General features: G+C 43.1%; 1 protein-coding gene across 2 annotated transcripts in view; it reads left to right on the top strand.

Annotated features, from left to right (window-relative positions):
- Positions 1-15,780, top strand: part of TAF1B (TATA-box binding protein associated factor, RNA polymerase I subunit B) — an 89,280-nt gene extending 73,500 nt beyond the window's left edge. For both annotated transcript variants that reach the window (XM_050753913.1, XM_050753911.1), the window contains exon 15: positions 10,326-15,780. In XM_050753913.1, the coding sequence (XP_050609870.1) occupies positions 10,326-10,527 (202 nt within the window). In that variant the 3' untranslated portion in view covers positions 10,528-15,780. The remainder of the gene's footprint in view (positions 1-10,325) is intronic.
- The last annotated feature ends 719 nt before the right edge of the window (positions 15,781-16,499 follow it).

Here is a 16,499-nt window from a genome sequence, read left to right as displayed (position 1 = left end):
GCCCCACAAAAATTTGATTTGAATTTGTAAAATATATTTTTTTTTTTTTTGAGACGGAGTCTCGCTGTGTCACCCAGGCTGGAGTGCAGTGGTGCGATCTCGGCTCACTGCAAGCTCCGCCTCCCAGGTTCACGCCATTCTCCTGCCTCAGCCTCCGAGTAGCTGGGACTACAGGCGCCCGCCACCACGCCCGGCTAGTTTTTTGTATTTTTAGTAGAGACGGGGTTTCACCATGTTAGCCAGGATGGTCTCGATCTCCTGACCTCGTGATCCACCCGCCTCGGCCTCCCAAAGTGCTGGGATTACAGGCTTGAGCCACCGCGCCCGGCCTGAATTTGTAAAATATTATTTTTAACTATTTTTTTAAACTATAGTGAAAAAACAGTACTCAGGCCGGGCAGGGTGGCTCATATCTGTAATCCCGGCGCTTTGGGAGGCCGAGGCAGGCGGATCACGAAGTCAGGAGATTGAGACCATCCTGGCCAACATGGTGAAACCCCGTCTCTACTAAAATACAAAAAATTAGCCGGGCGTGGTGGTGCATGCCTGTAGTCCCAGCTACTCAGAAGGCTGAGGCAGGGTAATCACTTGAACTCGGGAGTTGGAGGTTGCCGTGGGCCAAGACTGTACCACTGCACTCCAGCCTGGTGACAGAGCGAGACTTAGTCTCAAAAAAAAAAGTACTCAAATATGTCATATGCTTAGCTTAGGCAGGTGTGGTGGCACATGTCTGTAGTCCCGGCGACTTGAAAGGCTGAGGTGGGACAATCACTTGAGGCCAGGAGTTTGAGGCTGTGATGTGCAATGATTGTGACTGTGTGTAGCCACTGCACTCCAGCCTGGGCATAGTGAGACCCTGTCTCTTAAAAATATATATCTCTAAGCCGGGTGTGGTGGGTGGCTCATGCCTGTAATCCCAGCACTTTGAGAGGCCAATGCAGGTGGATCGGAATTCAAGACCAGCCTGGCCAACATGGTGAATCACCATCTCTACTAAAAATACAAAAATCAGCCAGGTATGGAGGGGCACGCCTGTAATCCCAGCTACTTGGGAGACTGAGGCATAAGAATCGCTTGAACCTGGGAGATGGAAGTTGCAGTGAGCTGAGATCTCACCACTGCACTCCAGCCTGGGTGACAGAGTGAGACTCCATCTCGAAAAAAAAAAAATATATATATATATATAAAAAAAGCAAGAGGCCAACATTTTTGTGAGAATTACTGTAAATGGCTTATTTTTTATCTTTATTAAACCAATCAATGAACAAACATTTGAGGCCTTTATATTTCCTACTAGTAATAAAGCATTTGGTTTACTGTATAGTATTAAAATAGCCTTAAGATTCTGAGTAAATACAAAAAAAAATTAATTTTAAAGGACTGTAGAGGAAGTGAACATTTTTGAGCCCTTGCTGTGTGCCAAGAATTGGGTTAAGTGTTTAATATACATTCTTATTTAATCTTGTCTACTCTGTCAAGTGTAAGTACTGTTGGCCGGGCGCAATGGCTCACACCTGTAATCCCAGCACTTTGGAAAGCCGAGGCAGGCAGATTACGAGGTCAGGAGATCGAGACCATCCTGGCTAACATGGTGAAACCCCGTCTCTACTAAAAATACAAAATATTAGCCGGGCATAGTAGCGGGCGCCTGTAGTCCCAGCTACTCGGGAGGCTGAAGCAGGAGAATGGCGTGAACCCAGGAGGCAGAGCTTGCAGTGAGCCGAGATTGTGCCACTGCACTCCAACCTGGGTGACAGAGTGAGACTCCGTCTCAAAAAAAAAAAAAAAAAAAGTATAAGTACTGTTATTTTTTTCCTGTTTTACAGATGAGAGAACCAAGAGTAGTTATCCATAGTCACAGCTGATGGGTGGCAGAGGGTTTTGTTTGGTTGGTTGATTGGTTTTGGGGTTTTTTGTTTTGGGGTGTTTGTTTTTTTGAGACAGAAGCTTGTTCTGTCACCCATGCTGGAGTGCAGTGACACAGTCTTGGCTCACTGCAGCCTCCCCGGTTCAAACAATTCTTGTGCCTCAGCCTCCCAACTGCCTGCTACTACAGACATGCGCTACCACCCTGGCTAATTTTTGTATTTTTAGTAGAGAAGGGTTTCATCATGTTGGTCAGACTGGTCTCAAACTCCTGATCTTGTGATCTGCCCACCTTGGCCTTCCAACGTGCTGGGATTACAGGCATGAGCCACTGTTCCTAGACAAGTGGCAGAGTTTTGCAGTGCAAACACAGACATTAAGGAATTTAGGGCCATATATGTTATGTAAGTCATAATATCTCAATGTTTATAGCTTCTATATGTTATTTCTTTACTTGCTTTCTAAAGTTGATAATGGGGAATTTCTGGTATACTCAGAAGTAGAGTAGTATAAAGAACCCCCCTGTCTCTGTCACCCAACCTCAGCAACTGTGACATGGCAAGACTTGCTTCACCCAGGCTCCAGCTTACTCTACCCCTCTACCCCCCATTATTTGGAAGCAGATCTCAAACATCATATTTTTTAAAGTAAAACCGTAATACCATTAATCAGATATAAAAAATTAATAGTAATTTCTTAATATTATCCACCATGCAGTCAGTGGTTAGATTTTCCTAATTGTCATATAATTATTTATTTATTTATTTATTTATTTTTTGAGACGGAGTCTCGCTCTGCCGCCCAGGCTGGAGTGCAGTGGCCGGATCTCAGCTCACTGCAAGCTCCGCCTCCCGGGTTCACGCCATTCTCCTGCCTCAGCCTCCCGAGTAGTTGGGACTACAGGCGCCCGCCACCGCGCCCGGCTAGTTTTTTGTATTTTTTAGTAGAGACGGGGTTTCACCGTGTTAGCCAGGATGGTCTCGATCTCCTGACCTCGTGATCCGCCCGTCTCGGCCTCCCAAAGTGCTGGGATTACAGGCTTGAGCCACCGCACCCGGCCGATAATTTTTTAAATGAGTTTAACTCAGAATCCAAACCAGGCCCATATATTGCAAGTGGTTGACATGGCTTGTAAGTGTTTCAGTTCTTCAGAACCCCCCTCTTTATCTCTCTTTTTTCTTCTTACAATGTACTTATTGAGTAATCCTGGTCATGTGTCCCATACAATTTCTCATAGTCCGAATTTTGCATATAGACAGTGCCATGTGATGCCATTTAACCTCTTCCTCTGTCCCTGGATAGCCTATATGTTGGTGTAGTTAGAGTTTGAGATTGGCAGTTATGGCCGGGTGCGGTGGTTCATGCCTGTGATCTCAACACTTTGGGAGGCCAAGGTGGGTAGATCACCTGAGGTCAGGAGTTTGAGACCAGACTGGCCAACATGGTGAAACCCCGTTTCTACTAAAAATACAAAAATTAGCCAGGCATGGTGGTGCATGCCTATAGTCCCAGCTACTTGGGAGGCTGAGGCAGGAGAATCGCTTGAATCCGGAAGGCAGAGGTTGCAGTCAGCAGGGTGAGACTCTGTCTCAAAAAAAAAAAAAAGAGATTGGCAATTAGCATTAGAGATTTGATCAGATTCAGGTTTAACTTTTTTTTTTTTTTTAATACTTTAAGTTTTAGGGTACATGTGCACAATGTACAGGTTTGTTACATAGGTATCCGTGTGCCATGTTGGTTTGCTGCACCCATCAACTGGTCATTTACATTAGGTATTTCTCCTAATGTTATCCCTCCCTCTGTGCCCCACCCCATGACAGGCCCTAGTGTGTGATGTTCCCCGCCCTGTGTCCATGTGTTCTCATTGTTCAATTCCCGCTTATGAGTGAGAACATGTGGTGTATGGTTTTCTGTCCTTGTGGTAGTTTGCTGTTTCAGCTTCATCCATGTCCCTACAAAGGACATGAACTCATCCTTTTTTATGGCTGCATAGTATTCCATGGTGTATATGTGCCACATTTTCTTAATCCAGTCTAACATTGGAGGACATTTGGGTTGGTTCCAAGTTTTTGCTATTGTGAATAGTGCCACAGCAAACATATGTGTGCATGTGTCTTTATAGTAGCATGATTTATAATCCTTTGGGTATATTCCCAGTAATGGGATCACTAGCTCAAATGGTATTTCTAGTTCTAGATCCTTGAGGAATTGCCACATTGTTTTCCACAATGGTTGAACTAGTTTACACTCCCACCAACAGTGTAAAAGCATTCCTGTTTCTCCACATCCTCTCCAGCATCTGTTGTTTCCTGACTTTAATGATCGCCATTCTAGCTGGTGTGAGATGGTATCTCATTGTGGTTTTGATTTGCATTTCTCTGATGACCAGTGAGTTTCTTGTGTCTGTTGGCTGCATAAATGTCTTCTTTTGAGAAGTGTCTGTTCATATCATTTGCTCACTTTTTGATGGGGTTGTTTGTTTTTTTTCTTGTAAATTTGTTTAAGTTCTTTGTAGATTCAAGATATTAGCACTTTGTCAGATGGGTAGATTGAAAACAGTTTCTCCCATTATGCGGGTTGTTCATTCTGATGGTAGTTTCTTTTGCTGTGTAGAAGCCCTTTAGTTTAATTAGATCCCATTTGTCTATTGGCTTTTGTTGCCATTGCTTTTGGTGTTTTAGACATGAAGTCCTTGCCCGTGCCTATGTCCTGAATGGTATTGCCTAGGTTTTCTTCTAGGGTTTTTATGGTTTTAGGTCTAACATTTAAGTTTTTAACCCATCTTGAAATAATTTTTGTGTAAGGTGTAAGCAAGGAATCCAGTTTCAGCTTTCTACATATGGCTATCCAGTTTTCCCAGCACCGTTTATTAAATAGGGAATCTTTTCCCCATTTCTTGTTTTTGTCAGTTTTGTCAAAGATGAGATGGTTGTAGATGTGTGGTATTATTTCTGAGGCCTCTGTTCTGTTCCATTGGTCTATATCTCTGTTTTGGCACCAGTACCATGTTGTTTTGGTTATTGTAGCCTTGTAGTATAGTTTGAAGTCAGGTAGCGTAATGCCCCCAGCTTTGTTCTTTTTGCTTAGGATTGTTTTGGCACTGCAGGCTCTTTTTTGATTCCATATGAACTTCAGTTTTTTCTAATTCTGTGAAGAAAATCATTGGTAGCTTGATGGGGATGGCATTGAATCTATAAATTACCTTAAGCAGTATGGCCATTTTCACGATACTGATTCTTCCTATCCATGAGTGTGGAATGTTCTTCTGTTTGTTTGTGTCCTCTTTTATTTCGTTGAGCAGTGGTTTGTAGTTCTCCTTGAAGAGGTCCTTCACATCCTTCACATCCCTTGTAAGTTGGATTTCTAGGTATTTTATTCTTTTTGTAGCAATTGTGAATGGGAGTTCACTCATGATTTGGCTGTTTGTATGTTATTGGTGTATAGGAATGCTTGTGATTTTTGCCCATTGATTTTGTATCCTGAGACTTTGCTGAAGTTGCTTATCAGCTTAAGGAGATTTTGGGCTGAGACGATGGGGTTTTCTGAGTATACAATCATGTCATCTGCAAACAGGGATAATATGACTTCCTCTTTTCCTAATTGAATACCTTCTATTGCTTTCTCTTGCCTGATTGCCCTGGCCAGAACTTCCAACACTATGTTGAATAGGAGTGGTGAGAGAGGGCATCCCTGTCTTGTGCCAGTTTTCAAAGGGAATGCTTCCAGTTTTTGCCCATTCAATATTATATTGGCTGTGGGTTTCTCATAAATAGCTCTTACTGTTTTGAGATACATTCCATCAGTACCTAGTTTACTGAGAGTTTTTTGCATGAAGAGCTGTTGAATTTTGTTGAAGGCCTTTTCCGCATCTGTTGAGATAATCATATGGTTTTGTCGTTGGTTCTGTTTATGTGATGGATTACGTTTATTGATTTGCGTATGTTGAACCAGCCTTGCATCCCAGGCATGAAGCCAACTTGAACGCGGCAGATAAGCTTTTTGATGTGCTGCTGGATTCAGTTTTCCAGTATTTTATTGAGGATTTTTGCATCGATGTTAATCAAGGATATTGATCTAAAATTCTCTTTTTTTTTGTTGTGTCTCTGCCAGGCTTTGGTATCATGATGATGCTGGCCTCATAAAATGAGTTAGGAAGGATTCCCTCTTTTTTCTATTGATTGGAATAGTTTCAGAAGGAATGGTACCAGCTCCTCTTTGTACCTCTGGTAGAATTCAGCTGTAAATCCATCTGGTCCTGGACTTTTTTTGGTTGGTAGCCTATTAATTATTGCCTCAGTTTCAGAGCCTGTTATTGGTCTATTCAGAGATTCAACTTCTTCCTGGTTTAGTCTTGGAAGGGTGTATGTGTCCGGGAATTTATCCATTTCTTCTAGATGTTCTAGTTTATCTGCATAAAGGTGTTTATATTATTCTCTGATGGTAGTTTGTATTTCTGTGGAATAGGTGGTGATACCCCTTTATCATTGCATCTGTTTTATTCTTTTCTCTTTTCTTATTTATTAGTCTTGCTAGTGGTCTATCAATTTTGGTGATCTTTTCAAAAAACCAGCTCCTGGATTCATTGATTTTTTTTTTTTAAGGGTGTTTTGGTTTTTGTGTCTCTATCTCCTTCAGTTCTGCTCTGATCTTAGTTATCTTCTGCCAGCTTTTGAATGTGTTTTCTCGTGCTTCTGTAGTTCTTTTAATTGTGATGTTAGGGTGTCAATTTTAGATCTCTCCTGCTTCCTCTTGTGGGCATTTAGTGCTATAAATTTCCCTCTACACACTGCTTTAAATGTGTCCCAGAGATTCTGGTACGTTGTGTCTTTGTTCTCATTGGTTTTAAAGAACATCTTTATTTCTGCCTTCATTTCGTTATTTACCCAGTAGTAACTCAGGAGCAGGTTGTTCAATTTCCAAGTAGTTGTGCGGTTTTGAGTGAGTTTCTTAATCCTGAGTTCTAATTTGATTGCACTGTGGTCTGAGAGACAGTTTGTTGTGATTTCTGTTCTTTTACATTTGCTGAGGAGTGCTTTACTTCCAACTATGTGGTCAATTTTGGAGTAAGTGCAATGTGGTGCTGAGAAGAATGTATATTCTGTTGATTTGCGGTGGAGAGTTGTGTAGATGTCTATTAGGTCCACTTGGTGCAGAGCTGAGTTCAAGTCCTGGATATCCTTGTCAACTTTCTGTCTCGTTGATCTGTCTAATATTGACAGTGGAGTGTTAAAGTCTCCCATTATTACTGTATGGGAGTCTAAGTCTCTTTGTAGGTCTCTAAGGACTTGCTTTATAAATCTGGGTGCTCCTGTATTGGGTGCATATATATTTAGGATAGTTAGCTCTTCTTGTTGAATCTATCCCTTTACCGTTATGTAATGGCCTTCTTTGTCTCTCTTGGTCTTTGTTGTTTTAAAGCCTGTTTTAACAGAGAATAGGATTGCAACCCATGCTATTTTTGCTTTTCATTTGCTTGGTAGATCTTCCTCCATCCGTTTATTTGAGCCTATGTGTGTCTCTGCACATGAGATGGGTCTCCCGAATACAGCACACTGATGGGTCTTGACTCTATCCAATTTGCCAGTCTGTGTCTTTTAATTGGGGCACTTAGTCCATTTACATTTAAGGTTAATATTGTTATGTGTGAATTTGATCCTGTCATTATGATGTTAGCTGGTTATTTTGCCTGTTAGTTGATGCAGTTTCTCCCTAGCATCGATGGTCTTTACATTTTGGCATGTTTTTGCAGTGGCTGGTACCGGTTGTTCCTTTCCGTGTTTAGTGCTTCCTTCAGGAGTTCTTGTAAGGCAGGCCTGGTGGTGACAAAATCTCTCAGCATTTGCTTGTCTGTAAAGGATTTTATTTCTCCTTCACTTGTGAAGCTTAGTTTGGCTGGATATGAAATTCTGGGTTGAAAATTCTTTTCTTTAAGAATGTTGAATATTGGCCCCCACTCTTTTCTGGCTTGTAGAGTTTCTGCTGAGAGATTCGCTGTTAGTCTGATGGGCTTCCCTTTTTGGGTAACCTGACCTTTCTCTCTGGCTGCCCTTAACGTTTTTTCCTTCATTTCAGCCTTGGTGAATCTGACAATTATGTGTCTTGGAGTTGCTCTTCTCAAGGGGTGGTGTTCTCTGTATTTCCTGAATTCTCCCTGTCACTTTCAGGCACACTAATCAAACGTAGACTTTTCACATAGTCCCATATTTCTTGGAGGCTTTGTTTGTTTCTTTTTACTCTTTTTTTCTCTAAACTTCTCTTCTCACTTTATTTCATTAATTTGATCTTCGATCACTGATACTCTTTCTTCCACTTGATCGAATCGGCTACTGAAGCTTGTGCATGCATCACATAGTTCTCGTGCCGTGGTTTTCAGCTCCATCAGGTCTTTTAAGGTCTTCTCTGCACTGTTTATTCTAGTTAACCATTTGTCTAATCTTTTTTCAAGGTTTTTAGCTTCCTTGCGATGGGTTCGAACATCCTCCTTTAGCTCAGAGAAGTTTGTTATTACCGACCTTCTGAAGCCTACTTCTGTCAGCTCGTCAAAGTCATTCTCCGTCCAGCTTTGTTCCGTTGCTGGCGAGGAGCTGCAATCCTTTGAAGGAGAGGAGGTGCTCTGGTTTTTAGAATTTTCAGCTTTTCTGCTCTGGTTTCTCCCCATCTTTGTGGTTTTATCTACCTTTGGTCTTTGATGTTGGTGACCTACAGATGGGGTTTTGGTGTGGATGTCCTTTTTGTTGATGTTGATGCTATTCCTTTCTGTTAGTTTTCCTTCTAACAGTCTGGTCCCTCAGCTGCAGGTCTGTTGGATTTTGCTGGAGGTCCTCTCCAGACCCTGTTTGCCTGGGTATCACCAGTGGAGGCTGCAGAACAGCAAATACTGCTGCCTGATCCTTCCTCTGGAAGCTTTGTCCCAGAGGGGCACCCACCTGTATGAGGTGTCAGTTGGCCCCTGCTGGGAGGTGTCTCACAGTTAGGCTACATGGGGGTCAGGGACCCACTTGAGGAGGCAGTCTGTCTGTCCTGAGCTCAAATGCTATGCTGGGAGAACCACTGCTTTCTTCAGAGCTGTCGGACAGGGACGTTTAAGTCTGCAGAAGTTTCTGCTGTCTTTTGTTCAGCTACGCACTGCCCCCAGAGGTGGAGTTTACAGAGGCAGCAAGTCTTGCTGAGCTGCGGTGGGCTCTGCCCAGTTCAAGCTTCCTAGCTGCTTTGTTTACCTACTTAAGCCTCAGCAATAGCAGACGCCCCTCCAGCTGCCAGGCTGCTGCCTCACAGGTTGATCTCAGACTGCTGCACGAGCAGTGAGCAAGGCTCTATGGGCGAGGGACCAGCTGAGCCAGGCTCAGGATATAATCTCCTGGTGTGCTGTTTGGTAAGACCGTTGGAAAAGTGCAGTATTTGGGCGGGAGTGTCCTTATTTTACAGGTGTAGTCTGTCACAGCTTCCCCTGGCTAGGAAAGGGAAATCCCTTCCCAGGTGAGACGATGCCCCACCCTGATTCGGCTTGCCCTCCGTGGGCTGCACCCACTGTCCAACCAGTCCCAATGAGATGAACTAGGTACCTCAGTTGGAAATGCAAATATCACCTGTCTCTGCATCGATCATGCTGGGAGCTGCAGACCAGAGCTGTTCCTGTTTGGCCATTTTGGAATGGAAGGCTTTACTATTTTAAAATAAGGGAAATTGCTTGGTAAACTCTTCTCCTACAGTACATATAGTATTGCAAGCTACATTATAAAGTCTAGTGTCTTATGTTGGGTGGAAGTCGGGGATTATTTGTTTTCTTTAGTTTGTTTTAGAAATATGTTCAGAGCTGGGCGCGGTGGCTCAAGCCTGTAATCCCAGCACTTTGGGAGGCCGAGACGGGCAGATCACGAGGTCAGGAGATCAAGACCATCCTGGCTAACACAGTGAAACCCCATCTGTACTAAAAAATACAAAAAACTAGCCGGGCGAGGTGGCGGGCGCCTGTAGTCCCAGCTGCTCGGGAGGCTGAGGCAGGAGAATGGCGTAAACCCGGGAGGCGGAGCTTGCAGTGAGCTGAGATCGGGCCACTGCACTCCAGCCTGGGCAACAGAGCGAAACTCTGTCTCAAAAAAAAAAAAAAAAAAAAAAAAGAAATATGTTCAGAATATCTCCTTGTATGCTTTTGTTTGCCTTGACCATGGTAAGAAGGTGGAGTGGTGCCCCATCTGGAGTGAAGAAACTTCGAGCAGAGAGTTGAAGGACCAGCTCCTAGCACCACCTGTGGCCCTTGTGTGGTGGCCGTGGACAGTGTGAACATGTTTTCCTTTGTGCAGTTAAGGAGTTACCAAATTCTTCTAGGTTTCCTTCCAGCTCAGGGTCCTGTTTTAAGCCTAACCATATATATTTGTTATTTGGGGAGATGTTCAGGGGTTAGTGTGTGCCTTTCTTGGTTACCATCTAAAGAGAAATTCTTTTTTCTTTTTCCCTTCTAGCTATTGTACACACGTGACAACCTATGAAGAATCAAATTATTCTCTGAGTTATCAGTTTATACTAAATCTCTTCTCCTTCCTGCTCAGAATAAAGACTTCCCTTCTCCATGAAGAAGTGAGCTTAGTTGAGAAGAAACTTTTCGAGAAAAAATATAGTGTAACAAAAAAGAAATCAAGATCCAAGAAAGCGAGACGACATTGAGAAAATGAAATAGAAACTTTCTGGAAAAATATTTTAGTATTGATATAACATCAGATTTTAATATAACATTCCAGAGAATTGTGGAAAATACTGCATATATATGTATATGCTCTGACACATATTTACATATATGTCAAGTGTGCTTAGAAAATTGTATATTATAAAGCAGGTGAGCTTTGTTTGATTTTATTTTTCAGAGTATGAATATTCTAAGAGAAAGTTAAAACAACAGTAAATTATATGATTGTATTTATTTTATTTTATTTTTTTTGAGACAGAGTCTTGCTCTGTCGCCCAGGCTGGAGTACAGTGACATGATCTTGGCTTACTGCAAGCTCCACTTCCCAGGTTCATGCCATTCTCCTGCCTTAGCCTCCCAAGTAGCTGGGACTACAGGTGCCCGCCACCACGCTAATTTTTTTGTTTGTTTTTAGTAGAGATGGGGTTTCACCATGTTAGCCAGGATGGTCTTGATTTCCTGACCTCGTGATCCATCCACCTCGGCCTCCCAAAGTGCTGGGATTATAGGTGTGAGCCACCGTGCCCGGCCAGTAAATTGTATAGTTGTATCCAGAAATGTATACTCGTTGTATTTTAAAGCTAAATTTATTTTTTAAAGTAGATCTCTTCCTTATTCTTTACACCCCAGAGTAAATCCCAGATGGATCAAAGATCTAAACATAATCTTTCATATTTAAAAATATAAAAGTATTAGTAGAAAACAAATATGAATGTTTTGCTCTTGGAATGGCATAGTCAATTTTTGCAGCATATGATGGACAAAGGAATAATTTCTTTAATGTGTCAATAGCTCTTGCAAAGCAAAAGGAAAAAAGCAAACTGAATAAGGGATATGAAAAATTAGTTTTCTGAAAGTCAAGCCAAAAAACATGATAGGATACTCTACCTCACTCATACTCAAGAAATACAAATTGAAGCGAATACTGTTTCCCACATATTGGATTGGCAAAGATTATAAAGATGTATAAAACCTGGTAAGGACATTGGAAAATCAGGCATTCTTGTTCTGAGTTCATTTATGCATGCAACAGATAGCAACTCCTGTGTTCCAGACACGTTCTAAGCACTGGGAATACAGCACTGAACAAGACCCCCACCTTTAAAGATCGTAGGTTCCAACTGGGTGGAGGCTGATAGTAAAAAATATATATAATGTTTTGGGGAACTCAGTACAATGAAGAAAAAGCAAGAAAAGAGATAAATGATAAGGTAGGCCATTTTATAAAGGGCGGCTGAGGGAGGATCCTCTGGGGCAGTGGCATTAGAGCAGAGACCAACTTGCATGGAACACAGTAGCGTGAGCAGCCATGCAGCCCATCCAGGGGGAGATCAGCACAGGCAGAGGAAAGATGTGCAGAGGCTGTGAGCAGGGGCATGCTGGGTGCAGTCAAGGACTGGCAAGCTGTCCAGAGTGGCTGGAGCAGTGTGGTTGAAGGGGAGGAGAGCAGATGGGCAGATGGGATGGTAGAGGTTGCTCTGAGGTCATGGGAAGGATGACCTTACCGTGGTTGGCTTTTATCTCAAATGTTACAGGAAACCATTCGAAATTTTTAAACAAAAGAATGATGTGATCCAACCTATATCATAAAAGTATCACTGACTATCTGATGAGTACACTGTAGTGGGGATGTGAGCAGTGGTTAGAGAGTTCATTTTGAATTGAATATATTTTGTTACTCTCTACCTGTTTCACTTATTGTAAGGTTTTCTTTTTTCTTTTCTTTTTTTTTTTTTTGAGACAGGGTCTTGCTGTGTCACCCAGGCTGGAGTGCAGTGGTGTGACCTTGGCTCACTGCAGCTTTGACTCCCCGGCTCAAATGCTCCTCCTGAGCCTGAGTAGCTGAGACCACAGGCATGTGCCACCACATCCAGCTAAATTTTTTGTTTTTCGTAGAGACAGAGGTCTCACTATGTTGCCTAGGCTAGTCTTGAACTTCTCGGCTCAAGTGATCCTCCTGCCTCAGCCTCCCAAAGTGCTGGGATTACAGGTGTGAGCCACCACACCTGGCTGACTACAACTTTTAATATTTTTTAATTTTTGCAACTTTTTTTTTTTTTTTAAATGGAGTCTCGCCCTGTCGCCCAGCGTACAGTGCAGTGGCGCGATCTCAGCTCACTGCAAGTTCCGTCTCCTGGCTTCACGCCATTCTCCTGCCTCAGCCTCCCGAGTAGCTGGGACTACAGGCACCTGCCACCACCCCTGGCTAATTTTTGAATTTTTAGTAGAGACGGGGTTTCACTGCGTTAGCCAGGATGGTCTCCATCTTCTGACCTCGTGATCCACCCGCCTCAGCCTCCCAAAGTGCTGGAATTACAGGCGTGAACCACCACACCCAGCCTAATTTTTGCAACTTTTTATAGTGAGACTTATACAGTGATTTAAATTATATACAGGGTGCTCAGCCAGCACAAAGCTGTGGTGAGATTTGGGTCCAGGTCTCAGGCTCCAGATTCCAAACCACATTTAAAAAAAAAAAAAAAAATCACCTGCAGACTGCCTGTAGCTTTAACAGTCTCTGTCTCCCCTTCATTCACATCCTTCGGGTGGAGAAAGGTTTGTGAATATTTTAGTAAATTTGATTCAATAGACATTTCTTGATTATCACATTGATTCTCAAAGTGTGGTCCCTGGACCAGCGACATCAGCATTACTTGGGCACTCATTAGAAATGCACATGTAGAATTTTGATTTAAGGCCGGGCGCGGTGGCTCAAGCCTGTAATCCCAGCACTTTGGGAGGCCGAGACGGGCGGATCACAAGGTCAGGAGATCGAGACCATCCTGGCTAACACGGTGAAACCCCGTCTCTAATAAAAAATACAAAAAAATACTAGCCGGGCGAGGTGGCGGGTGCCTGTAGTCCCAGCTACTCGGGAGGCTGAGGCAGGAGAATGGCGTGAACCCGGGAGGTGGAGCTTGCAGTGAGCCGAGATCTGGCCATTGCACTCCAGCCTGGGTGACACAGCAAGACTCCGTCTCAAAAAAAAAAAAAAAAAAATTTTGATTTAAAGAATTAATAAATAGTTCAAGTTTTTACAAAAAATAATAAAACTCTTTCCCTTTATATATACATGAAAAAAACTTTCTGGAGTGGTATAGCAATAGTGGTAATTTCTGGTTGGTACGATAACTATAGTGATTTTATTTTCTTGGTGACTCTGCATTTTATAGTTGTGTATTAAGAGTTGTATTAATTTTTTTTTTTTTTTTTTTGAGGTCTTTTTCGCTCAGTCTGGAGAGCAATGGTGCATTTATGGCTTGCTGCAACCTCCACCTCCTGGGCTCAAGTAATCCTCCTACCTCAGCCTCCAGAGTAGCTGGGACTGCAGGCCCATGCCACCATGCCTGGCTAATTGTTTATTTTTTTGTAAAGCTGATGGGGTCTCGCTATGCTGCTCAGGCTGGTCTTGAACTCCTGACCTCAAGCGATCCTCCCACCTCTGTCTCCCAAAGTGCTGGAATTACAGATGTGAGCCACTGTGCCTAGCCTGGTTTGGTAGTTTCTTAAAAGTGAAAATTAGACCTAGCATGTGATGCAGCCATTCCACTACTGGGTATCTACCCAAGAAAAATAAAAGCATGCTTCCACACAAAGACTTGTATACAAATATTCACAGCAGCTTTATTTGGAATAGCAAAAAAAGGAAAACAACCCAAACAGCCCTCACCGGGTGAATGGATAAACACATGGTTGATACATCCATACAGTGAAACACTCAGCTGTGAAAAAGGAACAAACTATTGAAACAACAATAGCCCTGCTCAGGAGCAGGATTTGGAGGAGAATATAAGAAGCATATCTTTTATAATTTAAAAACTTGCTTTCTAAGATTAGAACTGAAAGATCTTTTCTGAAGATGAGTGTCATGGAATTGACATGATTTGAAGTGTTACGGCACTTCATTTGAATAAAAAATCGAAGTTGATAACAAGTTCCATGTACTTAAAAATATTGGGACAGAGAGTTCAAAGCTATGAAAACTTTTGGGCCACCCATGAATATGAAATAAGATTAATAAGAGAGGAGAAGATTAATAAGAGAGGAGAAGTCAGTGAAAAATCTGGCTTTCCATGCATTTCAAATTTTATGAATTACCATTGAAGGCTAGTGATGAAATGTTGCACTCTAGGCATCAGTGTTTTCACATCTAACATAGTATCAGTCATAGAAAAAGCTTATCTGTCTACTGCCAAAAAGGGAAGAGGGTAATAGCACGTATCGAGCACCTACTATATATTCAGATGAGGTCCTGCCATACGAAATTCAGTCTCCGCTGCTCTGAGGGCCATGCAGTCGGTCATCCTTGGATAATAGGCATGGAGCTAGGGGTTGCGCTGTGAAGTAGCCATCCTTCCCAGGGTGCTCAGCCAGCACAAAGCTGTGGCAAGATTTGGGTCCAGGCCTCGGACTCCAGATTCCAAACCACATTTTTTTTAAAAAATCACCACCTGCAGACTGGCCTATAGCTTTAACAGTCTCTATGTCTCCCTTTCATTTGCATCCTTCGGGTGGAGAAAGGTTTGTGAATAGTACATTTGATTCAAAAGACATTTCTTGATTATTTATCACATTGGTTCTCAAAGTGTGGTCCCTGGACCAGCGACATCAGCATTACCTGGGCACTCGTTAGAAATGCACATTCTCAGGCCTACTCCTGACTCCCAATCGGGAAACGCAGTGTGGGTCCAACAATCTGTTTTAACAAGTCCTTCGTTCGCTCCAGGCTCCAAGGTGGGACAGTCACTGGTGCTGCTTCTGGCTGGGACAACAGGGCCCCACTGTGGAACTTGCAGCCCTTGATCCCCTCCTAACGGCTCTCTCAGTTCCCATGGTCCCAAAAGTCCTCCATCCCCTGCAGGGCTGCCCCACAGTGGCCTTCCACATCCTCCTGGGAGCAGAGGTCCCCGCCACCCCCAGGGCCGCCTCTGCAGCTGCGCTGCAGCTTCTCTGCCCAGGCACCTGCACTGGCACGGAGCACCCTGTAGGTTGTCTGCTTGAGGCCTCTACGTAAATGCTTGCCTCAGCTGTTTCTAAACTACAAAAGCACACAATCATGAAATGAGGCAGAGGTGGGCTGGGTGCCACAATGGATGCCAAGAGGAAGAGAAATGGACATGGTGCTGGGAGGCTCTCGGAGGGAGGCACTCAGTTCCCAGGCTCCCCCGGCTGGGAGAGGAGTCGAGTCTTAATCTCCTTTCAGGGGACATAATAAATAAACTACTTTGCCACTAGAGTGATTTGTGTGTTGATTTGGGTGGAATCTGTTTCATGAACAAATTTTATGTTTAAAAAAAAAAAAAATTAGATTATTCCTTGGCCAGGTGTGGGCACAGGGTGGCTCACGCCTGTAATCCCAGCACTTTGAGAGGCCAAGGTGGGTGCATCACTTGAGGTCAGGAGTTCAAGATCAGCCTGGCCAACATGGTGAAACCCCATCTCTACTAAAAATACAAAAATTAGCTGGGTGTTGTGGCAGGTGCCTGTAATTCCAGCTACTTGGGAGGCTAAGGCAGGAGAATCGCTTGAACCGGGGAGGCGGAGGTTGCAGTGAGCCAAGATCACGCCACTGCACTCTATCCTGGGCAACAGAATGAGACTCTATCTCATAAATAAATAAATAAATTAGATTTCTTACCCCTACAGTGAAGCATAATTTTATGATTTAGGCAACTACCCTAAAGGGAAATAAAACCAAGTGAGATTGCACATGGTCTCAGATTTAGTAACTACTGTAATATCTGTAGTTCAAAACCAAATGCTTATAGTGAGTGAAACAGAATGCAGCCCATACCTGTGGAAAAGAGTGCTTCAATTGTCTTAGGTCTATGACCAGCCTAAGCTTACAGCCATACAAATATATATATACACCATACATGTGCTGAAACTAAATTTCTTGTTTTTAATTGTCTTAAGTATCAAGCTTGGATCCTCAGAACATGTTGGAAAAACA

This window comes from Macaca thibetana, chromosome 13, assembly GCF_024542745.1.
Source record: "Macaca thibetana thibetana isolate TM-01 chromosome 13, ASM2454274v1, whole genome shotgun sequence".
Taxonomy (NCBI): domain Eukaryota; kingdom Metazoa; phylum Chordata; class Mammalia; order Primates; family Cercopithecidae; genus Macaca; species Macaca thibetana.
This window is presented reverse-complemented; position numbering and strand designations above follow the sequence as displayed.